This window comes from Gavialis gangeticus, unplaced genomic scaffold (assembly GCF_001723915.1).
Source record: "Gavialis gangeticus isolate Ggan-Ray unplaced genomic scaffold, GavGan_comp1, whole genome shotgun sequence".
Taxonomy (NCBI): domain Eukaryota; kingdom Metazoa; phylum Chordata; order Crocodylia; family Gavialidae; genus Gavialis; species Gavialis gangeticus.
The window spans coordinates 15,298,316-15,309,114 of NW_017729011.1; the positions used below are offsets into that span (position 1 = coordinate 15,298,316).

Genomic DNA, 10,799 nt, shown 5'->3' on the forward strand with positions numbered 1-10,799 from the left:
GCGGTGCACAGGACCAGGCACCGTGGGCCCCACGTTGCCCATTGTCACACAGGAGCCTTGAAACAAGAGAGAGAAAATTAGTGCATTGGTTGCCAGTTATGTGTTCAATTATTTTACAGATAAAGGGAAGTAAAGAGATGGCATGGTAATTGAACAAGCAGATATAACTGAGGCATGGTTTTGAAGACAGGAGGGGAGGGGAGGGGGGAGGAGTTGCCTTTGCTTTGATAATTGGGAAGCTAAAACAGCAATGGAGCATGAAGATCCAGCCCCCCGAGCTCCACTGCAGGTTCTGATGGCTGAGTTTCTGCAAACTCCATTACTCCCTCCGCCTGGCTTCAATCTGTCTGTACAGGTTTCTTCTGCTGGACAATAGAAACCTGCCTACCCTTAATCGGTCCCCTTTCAAAGGGCCTCAAGCCTGAAATAAGCCGCGTCTCTTTAATTATTTATTGGGACAGCTGAACCAGCAGCTGGGTCCCATACTCCTGCCTTCAGCCAGGCCGTGGTTTTAATTCCTTTAAAGCAGGTGAGGCAGGAACAAGAATGCTTGATTCTGCCCTGTTTCTTGAGGTCTGGAGGCAAGAGGCTGTGAAAATGGGAGTGGGCAAAACTCAGCCTTGTCTCTAGCCGGGCATTTATCTAGCAGGACTGAGTGCTGCAGCCATGGCTGAGTGAGAGAGCTTGAAATACAGGAGCTGCTCGTAATGAGATGCTGCCACCAGGGGATAAATCACAGGCATTATTTAATTATTTAACAGAAGCCACTGCTGGGGATGCTGCTGTTAATTGGAAGGGAGTGTGGCAGCCCCCAGAAACCAGACCCGGCCCTGCTGGGGCACAGCCTCTCTCTTTGTTCCATGCCTGAGCAGCTCCCGGCACAGTGGGGTCCTGGCCCATGGCAGTTTCTCCCAGGCTCTGCTGTAATACACATGATTGTTTTGTCCCACTCAGCTTGAATCCAGGGCACTGCCCTGATGCTGATTCTGGCCTGTTACTTCATGAGGGCACCCAGTTGCTTGGGCCCTGTTATCTTGCCCCGTATACCTGCAGGCAGAGGCCTTGGGGTTTGTTCTCTCCTATAAGATCATATGGAAGCAGGGCTGGAAAGAACTCATAAGATTACCTAGTCCAGCCCCCTGCTCCAGGCAGGATCACCTCTAACTAAACCGTCTCAGCCAAGTGTCTGTCCTTGCTGATCTCCCACTGTCCCAGCCCTCTGCTTCTGACCTGTTCAGCAGCCTGGGCATGAGGCTTTCAGAATCCTGATGCGTGACTCCCAGCTGTGCTCACACTTGGTTTCCTACCATCCCTCCAGAGCGGGTGTCCAGGGAGAAAGCCATGGCTATTGTGAGAGACCTGCCTGCAGAGGAGGGAGAGGTGGGGGCTGGCTTGCTACTGGTTCAAAGGCAGAACAGCGATGCCTGGCCCATCTCTCCTCCCCCTCCCCTCCAGTGGCACTTCAAGGGCTAGAAACTTGCTGGGCTCTGCTGTTTCCTCGTCCTCCCCCGACAGGCAGTATGAAGAATTGAACCACAGCCCAGGAGACCAGCAGGCTTCACACGGTCGATGCCTCCAGCAAAGTCAAACCAGCCCCTGCCTTGTCTGTCCTCTTTGTCCCCTTGAAGGAGGAATCCCCTCTTGAGACAGTGATGCCTCCGTTGGCCAGGGCCCAGCCAGCTGCTATAGCAACTGATACATCTCCAGCTGCTCTGATGGGGACCCAGAGAATCCCTAACCATGGGATTGGCAGGTGGAAGGGTTTCAAGTACTTGTTGGCAGAGTCTGCTAGTACTGCCTTGTGTTGGGAGTAAGTACGTATTGGACAACAATACTGCTGCTGTGCTGCTTCTCTGCATCAGTACTGAGGCTGGGTGGCTGTTTGCAGAGGGCCTCTGCTCCCCAGCTCTGTGGGCACAGGAGGCATTTGCCTGCTCTGAGCACCACCCTAAAGCCACTCTTGCTTGCTGCATAGGGCAATGCAGCTTTGAACCAGACTCCATATTGCTGCCATCACTCTCCTCTGCCCACCAAATGGCCATTGCTAAGACCCGTCCTCTCCCTTTGCTCCAGCTAGGTCAGCCCCTCCTTCAGTCCTCTCCCTGGCTGCTTCTTTCATTTCTTGTCACTTCCAGCTCTTCTCTTCTCCCAGTGCCTGCATGGCACTGCCTGTCTTGCTCCTCACAACTCCAATTGTTTTCCTTTGCACTCAGCTTCTTACCTTTTTTCCTGCCTCTCTCCAGTTTGGAGTGCTTCCCCTTCCTGAGCCTACTCCTTTTAAGAACCCTCCTTTGGTTGACCCAGTCTGTAAGTTCTAGGCAGGGACCAGTGCTTGGACCTGGGTGGTTGAGAGGTGCCAGGTGCACTGACATCCTGAGGTCAGAGGGGTTCAGAACCTTGGGAAACTAGGTTGTAGCACCCCGTGAGCCACAACTCTTGGGACTTTAACAGGGGAAAGGACTTGGGTGAAGTCACAGCAGGTCAGTGATGGTCAGGATGCTCTATGACCAACATACTGTCTCTTGTAACCTGCACTCAAACAGTGAGGGCACTGTCTCCTCCAGCTGCCTTTCTATTCTCCCATCTCATTCAATTAGAGACTGGGAGCTTGCTTTTTTTTGTCTTGGATTCTGGAGCACTGTTCTGCAGCAATTGCAGAGTCTGCAGTGATGCAGCAGTTAGTGGTGCCCCAGGATTGCAGTGTACAAGGGACCTTCTATTTGGGTCCTTAGGAGAATTGTCTCTGCTTGTTCAAGCAGCTATAAGAGAGAGGCTGTCTGGGCCAGCTGGAGAACTCAGATCAGTACAGGATTGGCTGCTGGCTTCTGATATGAAGCAAGGATGGGGCTGGCCACTGTGAACCTTAGAGAGGCCACATGAGCCCTTTCTGACCCTTGGAACACCAGTGTCAGGCTCTGCAGCTCGGTAGTAGGAGTATGGTGGTGCCTACCATAGAAGTGTTGGTTTCACAGTAGTGGCTTCACAGGGAATGATTTATGCTTGCTTATGCAAGTGACTTTCTCTCCTTGTCTGATTGTGTCTTGTCATTTGTTCTGTCTCTGCAGCCTGTTAAGAAGCTGGTGGATCTCCTGAACACTCTTGACAGATGGATTGATGAGACCCCACCCGTGGATCAGCCCTCTCGCTTTGGGAACAAGGCCTTCAGGACCTGGTATGCGAAGCTGGACCAGGTATGTTGGGGGTGTGGGGAAGAGTCTTAAATGGAAGACTTAAATGAATGATCTCCATGGCCCAGAGCAGGGTAGCCACTAACCATAGAAAGGCTGTCATACTCTTGTGATGCCTAAACAGCTCCACCAGGGGAGCACAGCTCCCATTTATGTGTCTCCGGCAGGTCTTCATACCCGCAATAGAATCCGAAAGAGCCTGAGAGATTCCTTCGCTCCCTAATTATCCATTGTGTCCACCAGCCTGTACGTCTGGTGGATCAGAGCAGGATTGTGACTCACCACAGCAAAGCTTTGCCTGTCTCAGCTGAGTGCTTGCCCCACATAGCTCCTTGGGGCTGGCAGAAGCAGAGTGCGCTGTACTAAGCTGTTGAATTGTTCTGGGCTGGCAGATGCATGGATGCAGTTTGTTAAAGTTCCAGTTAAATGCAACTGAAAGTTGCTGGACTGATCGCCCTGGAGATTTAAGTCTTCCCTCTCTTGAACAGATACAGTCCAGGTGGCAACAGGGCATGCTTCTCCTTAATGTGCCACCATTTACTGTTGGAGAGGTCACCCCTGAGGACAACAGGGGAATTAATTCCTCAAGTCACGCAAGCTTTGGTCTCGCTGCTCATACCAGCAATGGGGCCAGTTGCACTGATGGCATGTTGGGATGGATGCCCTAAATGGTAGTTATTTCTACAGTGGGCAGGGGAAGAGCCTTCTCTCTCATACCACATCTCTGCCACCCCTACCAGCTCACTAGTTTGGTGAGATTTAACACTGCTTCTTATACCACCCAATAGAGGTTGTTTCTGAGAGATGTTAGGATTCCCCATTTGTTTCTCCTCTCCATACTTCCATCTCACAAGCTTGGAGGGGGCTTTTGCTCTCTGGAAGTCCACTGTAAATCACTAGTGAGTGCTAGTTTCACTTGCAGTGGTGTGCAGTATCCAAGGTTGGGCTTATGGCGAATCAGAGCTAATCCTTGGGGACCCTTTTTTTTTCAGGAAGCAGAAAATTTGGTTGCAGAAGTGATCCCCAAGCACCTGGTTGAGGCTGCACCAGAGGTTGCTGTGTACTTGAAGGAATCTGTGGGGAACTCCACCCGCATTGACTATGGGACAGGTACCATTGCGTGAACATTTAATGCTGCTAGTCTTGTTGAGTTCTTCTCGACTTCTAAGGCATAACTTAGTCTCGCAATTCAGGGATGCCATTCCCATTGCAACGAATGGTACCTGCAGGGGATTATACCAAGGTGAAAGTTGACCTAGAGAGTAGATCATATTTGCGTTGTGCTGGAACTGTGATTGCTCTGAGGTCTTGGCCTGTCTATTTTAAGTATCTTCTCCTTTAAATAATGGTTCCTACCTCTGTTCTAATATATTCCATCTATGGACTTCAGAGTGTCTTAGAAATATTAATTGAGCATAGCAACCACTGTTGAAATGCTGTCACCTCTGGGGTGAACCACAAGAGCTGCTGAACGCTGCCTTTGGTGCAGGACAAGAAGTGCACATGGAGTATTATGCATATGGAGTATTATGCATAGTTAAACCACAAGGTGGAGTTTGTGTTCTCTCTTGAACTGGAGTTAGAGTAAGCAACTGCAGCTTATGTTTATGCCTTGGGGCAAGTGTCATGAGATCATAAGTGACCACAAGTGCTTGCTACATGTGGATGAAATGCATGGAGAGCGATAGCACTAGAAGGGAATCAGGCCCGGAAAGAAGTTAAGAGTCAGAAGCTGGAGTAACTCACTGGCTTCAGTTAGGTTGCTGTGGATTGACATCCATGTGAAAGCCCCTCACACTGTGCGCTAAACTGTGGTGATTCCCATCTCTCTGTACCAGGGGAGCAGGGTCAGAGAAGAATGTCCAACAAGTAGCTTAACCAAAGATCTGCAGTGTAGGGAGCAAAGAGCCTGGAACGCGACTCGCCTGCACGGCCAGAGAACCCCAGGAAGAGGTGAAGGAAATGCAGGTCTGAAAACTGCACCTGTGCTGCAGCTCTTGATCACCAGGGGGAGATGTTGCCATTAGTAATGAGCCTACTGACAGGGCTTGTTTGTCAGCTGGAGCTTGGTGAGGGAAATCTAGTCTCTCCACCTCTCTGCAATATCTCATGCATTGGGTCCAGTGTGCTTTTACTTTGGCACAACTAGGCCTTGGGGGGTGGCCTCTTTGCATGCCAGCAGCCATATCATTTTGCAGAGCGGAGTTGCCTTTGTATTTAATCTCTCGGTCACCTCCATTTCTCCTGTTTGAAGGGAGATAAAAACCTCTCAGCAGCCAGCCTAGATATTAAATGTGTTTTGAGTGGTGCACTCATTCTCCTGCCTTCACTGTTACCCAAGGAATAGCTTTACCTGTGGAGGGTGGCTCAGGGTTGGCAGTTAGCATCTTGAGAGGGTGATTAGAGGCAAGACAGTGACCCTCAGACATGGGAGTGTGTGTTTCTTTCTCCTTCCTGCTGGGCACATAAATAGTCTTCCACTTCCCCCATACTGTAAATAAGAAGGGAGCAGTTCCCTGTTGGGTCCTAACACCCCAGTCTCTTGGTGCTAGGTTCCTCAAAATATTCTATTGTGTAGGCCCCGCATTTGCAACTGCCAGCTCATATAGGGTGATCCACAGAGATCAACCAACATCTTAACACGATAGATTTGAGCAGGGGTGGAGAGTGGGTGAAATGTTATGACCATAGGCATTTATCATCCTATCCCAGCAAAATGGAGTTGTAAGGCACCTGGTTTGAGCATTGCCACCCACAGCAGTCCAATTGTGGTGTCCGTTATGGCACCTGGGGAGAGCTGATCTCTGTGGTGGGAAGCACCAACATTGTGTATGTATCTCCCATTCTTTAATCCTAGGTCATGAAGCTGCGTTTGCTGCTTTCCTCTGCTGTCTCTGCAAAATTGGGGTTCTCAGGGTGGATGACCAGCTGGCCATTGTATTTAAAGTGTTCAACAGGTGAGACGATGCAAATATAAAGATTGGGGTGGATTTGTGGACCCCTACATTGGGTCCCTCTTCCACCTGTCTGTCCTGTGTATGTTATGATGTGTAAGTATAAGTCATCTGACCCACCTGACTCATTTCATTATGGTCATAATGGGTTCTGCCTTCTCCATCATTTTCATTTGGCCTGATGCTTCAACTCCAGGAAGAAAGAGATCACTTGATTTGGGTGCATATGTATTTTCAGGGGACAAAGCACTGCAAACTAAAGGGCCCTGTACCCTACCAGAGAAGAGCAGAACAAGAACCAATGGCTGGAGGTGAAAGCTAGGCAACTAGAAACAAGATGTGTATTTTGAATGGCAAGAGTCATTGGAAGGACCTACCAAGAGGAGCACTGTATTCTCCATCTGCTCAGCTCAAAACTGGACACCTTTTTGATGATGCTTTAGCTATTGGGCTAAATTGTGAGGGGTGAAATCCTGTGACCTGTGACAGACAGATAAGCTAAATGATCCAGTGTCTCTTAGCCTTGGAATCTGTGAAATTTCCAGCCTCCCATAGCTGCTCTTTTCAGTGCCCAAAGTACAGGATATGGTGTCTATAGTTGTAAAAACTAAAGACTCTACACACAGACTCCTGCACTGACTTTACTTCAAGGTGAGAATGGAGAGGACATGCAATGCTCTGACTTACACAACTGTAAGTCACCTCAGTCTTGGGTAGATTTACTCCTTGGAAAGTGAGGAATGACTTCACACCCTCTCCTTGCCAGTTGCATCCCAGAGCAGTCCTTTGCTCAGTGCAAGCCAGCTCCCCATCACCTAGTGATCAGGCACTGTAATAACACCTGGTGCAGGCAAATAGCTGGGAGAGCTAATGGGTGTCTGCTCCTTGCTACAGGGTTAATCTACTACACAGTCAAATCTGGAGTAAAAGGCTCTGTAATAATTGTGTGTCCAGAGTTTCCTCTTCTGTGAAGCTAGGATGATAAAAAATATTCTTGCAAAGACTTAATCGGCTTAATTCTGGAGTGCGTGTAATACCTTTGTAAAGGGTTCTAGAGAAGGGTACACCAGCATTATGATCAAGCAACATATACAAAGTTTTGCAGCAGAGTGAAATCTCCAGGTATCCTTCAAGAATTGTTGCTCACTTTCCTGTTAAATTCATTGAAAACCCTTACGCCGTCATCTGCTACTAAATCTATAAGGCCTGAGCCTCTATGGCCTGGGCAGCACATATGCCCAGTGGGCTGCAGTTTACCCAGAGCCCTGCACATAAGTATTAAACCTGGAGAGCCCTGGTCTAGGCTTGTAAGGGACACTTCTAAAAACTGACCTTGTCTCATCTCCTCATGGAGAGAAGATAGTGTGATGTGCATGAACAGATAAATAATGCAGTGGCTCCTGGTTATTGGCCGTTGGTATTGGCATTGCCTACAGCAAAAGATCTGGGGACTCTGCTGAATTTCATGTTGTCCAGAGGAGATCATGGGAAAAGGGACAAGTCTCTTCTGTTTTCCACTGCTTAACTTCTTATTTAGAACCAAAATAGGCTCTGGGTCCCTCTTCTTTAGGTGAAATGGGTAACATGAATAGGGCAGGTTTATTTACACTACCATATGCTGTCCACTGACTGACAAAGGAATAGAAACCTGGTATCAGAAAGCCAATATCAGACCTCCATCAGCTGTAAGCTTATCCCTGATGTGAGCTAGACTGTGAGTCAAATCTTCTTCCTTTCACACCCTGGGGTCATTTGTTTCTCCTCCTGCTCAGATGTTAGATGGTTGTACGGTAGGCTATTAGATTGGATTGGGCTCTTATGCTAGGTGCAGAAAGAATGTGCTTGGGACCTTCGCAGCTGGCCTCATAGGGCCTTGTAATTAAAATCCCTCAGTTGTTTCAGCAGTGGGAAGCATGTCTGGTGTTAACTCTTCCCTTTCTCCTTTTGCCTCAGATATCTGGAGGTGATGCGGAAACTTCAGAAGACCTACAGGATGGAACCAGCTGGTAGCCAGGGAGTGTGGGGCCTGGATGACTTCCAGTTCCTCCCCTTCATCTGGGGGAGTTCCCAACTGATAGGTACTAATGAACCATCGGCTATGCTCTGGTCTCTCACCCACTGTCCACTTCAGTGTGAAGATAATCAGAGGATGGAGATGCTTTTAAAAGATCATTAGAACGGTGTTTAAAAAAATGGCGCCTCTGATTGAAAACTGTGCTTGGAGTTCTGAACTTATGTTCCAGGCCTTCAGAGTGAAGCCTGCTGCCACTTGCTCAGAGTGTGAGAATGGAGGGTTAGTGTCGGTGTTCATACATCCCAAAGTAGACCTATTTTTAATTGAGAACCATGCAAATCATCTGTGCTAGAAAAGATGACTATCCTGAGCAGCTTTCAGCATGCTCTTATTGCTGAGATACTGGATCAAGGCTCAGGAGATTTGGATTTACTTTTCAGTTCTGCCACAGTTTTCCTATGTCACCATGGGCAAATTGATTTAACATCTTTAAGTCTCATTTTCCCCATCTGTAGAAGGGGCTGGTATTGCCTTTGTCCTTTCTGTTTGGATAGTGAGTAATCTGAGGCAGGGATGGTCTCTTAGTAGCCTCTGTGTATGTACAGTGCTTAGCACAATAGCTTGTCAGTGTTGCTTGAGCCCTGCAGGTACTGCTTTAAATAAAGAATAATGCCCACTCTAGTACAGTTGTAACTGGGCAGCACAGTTCTGATACACCAATGCTCTACTTTGTAACTGTGCTGGCAGAGGCCATAATACATATATGAGCCTTCTTCACATTGCATTGCTTTGTATGAATCTCATTGACCTGGGTCCTGGCACAGACGCACACACACACTACCTAGTTTTAAGGTTAAAAAATATGCCCTTTTGCAAAGATTTGTCATCCTGGTGATTAAGAACTTGCAAGGCCAGCTTCACTCTAGTGAAATATTGGAACAAATATTTGAGAAGGAAAAGTTTGTAAGTATTTAGAGACTGAAAAGGGAGACTAATAAATGTCATGGGTATGTAAGGACCAAGTAATAGCAGTCAAACTTGGATTATGGTTCTAAATTTCAAAATTGGCCAATGGAGGTAATAGAATAGTTGTAATGTAGATTGATTTTTAGTAAAGTCTGCTTTAGGAAATGGTAGAACTCGGGTTGACTTGGCTCAAACCCATTCATCATATTGAAAAATGATTAAATAGTTACCTGCAGAAGCTGGGAGGAGGAGGTGTTTCGGAGGAGAGCCACCAAGCTGATTAACAGGCCTGGTCATCTGATGTTGGTTGACATCTGCAGGACAGATCCTGTATATATGTATGTGTGTATGTGTGTGTGTGGTTTTTTTTTTTCTTCCCCTCCAGACCATCCCAACTTGGAACCTCGGCACTTTGTTGATGAGAGAGTGGTGAATGAAAACCATAAGGACTACATGTTCCTGGAGTGCATCCTGTTCATTACAGAGGTGAGGCTGGGAGAATTGTTTCACAGTGAAACTATTCATCTTTCTTGTGTTCTCCTGGTATAGGTCTGTTAAGTACCATGTCGTTTGTGTGCTGGTTCATCTGTATGTGCCTACGTGGATGAGCTTTTGTACGAGCCTCAATTCTTGAATGAATTACTGAGGGTGAATGAGGTGAAGCTCCATGGGTACCATAGTGGAGTTTCTTTGATCAGGAATGTGGTTGTAAAAATAAAGCAGATAAACCACGTGGGATGCTTTCTGGACATGGCTGTGGGGAGAGGGCTTAAATTCAGAAAACATGTACTTGTAGGTGCCCTAGAGCAGTAGAGGAGGAGCTTCAAAATGGTGCATCCCAGCCACTGTTAACTCTGCCTACCTGGTGTTCCTGGTATGCCAAGCTACCCCTCACTCAATCAGCGCTGGCCCTCTTAGCAGGGCCTAGTGCCTCCCGTTCAGCTGTGCCTGATTTCCCACTGGGGGACCTACTTTACTTGAGATTCTAGCCTGACCATCAGCTTTCTGTGGTAAGTTGCTAGTAATAGATGGTGTTGAGTAAGTGGCTGATAGTTAAAGCTATGGTTCTGGAAGTGCTAATGTGGACTATGGGATCTGCTGAAGGAGGATAACTCCAGCAAACTCCCTCTGTATGGTGGTATGCCATGGATTTCCAACAGACGGCAGTGTTTGTAAACTATGGCATTTACTGCCTCCTGTCTGAAGCCACTGGGTGTCAGCAAGTTTTTTGATCTGGTTAGATATTTATGCTGTGCTCATTGCCTTAAGACCCAAGAGAAGGGATCATGGACTACACACTCTACTCTTAGGGATCACTGTTCCAGTTCCTCTCCAGAAACATATGTTAATGCAATAATTTTGATGCAGATAGTACTACTGTTTTTATAACCCTGCCATTCCAGTCATGTCTGCATCCTTTTTCCACCCCTCCAATTTTGCATTGAAACCTGCAGGGTCACATTATATGACTTCCCATTTTAGCCACCAGCATAGTGAGTTTTTACAGGGGACACCTGTTGGACTACTGTCTGAGGGTGCAGAATCTCAGGAACTTGTATGGAGTCTAATAGACGTTGCTGGTGATTAGCACCTTGTGGGACTTAAGTTTTTATTTACTGAGTTAAATAACCTCATAGAAGATAAAGATTATGCAGCCCCTGCAAAGTTGTAATACGG

General features: G+C 47.5%; 1 protein-coding gene across 2 annotated transcripts in view; it reads left to right on the plus strand.

Annotated features, from left to right (window-relative positions):
* PTPA (protein phosphatase 2 phosphatase activator) overlaps positions 1-10,799 on the plus strand; it is a 43,505-nt gene that overhangs the window by 17,711 nt on the left and 14,995 nt on the right. For both annotated transcript variants that reach the window (XM_019510634.1, XM_019510633.1), the window contains 5 exons: positions 3,066-3,191; positions 4,181-4,298; positions 6,046-6,145; positions 8,096-8,220; positions 9,508-9,608. In XM_019510634.1, the coding sequence (XP_019366179.1) occupies positions 3,066-3,191; positions 4,181-4,298; positions 6,046-6,145; positions 8,096-8,220; positions 9,508-9,608 (570 nt within the window). The remainder of the gene's footprint in view (positions 1-3,065; positions 3,192-4,180; positions 4,299-6,045; positions 6,146-8,095; positions 8,221-9,507; positions 9,609-10,799) is intronic.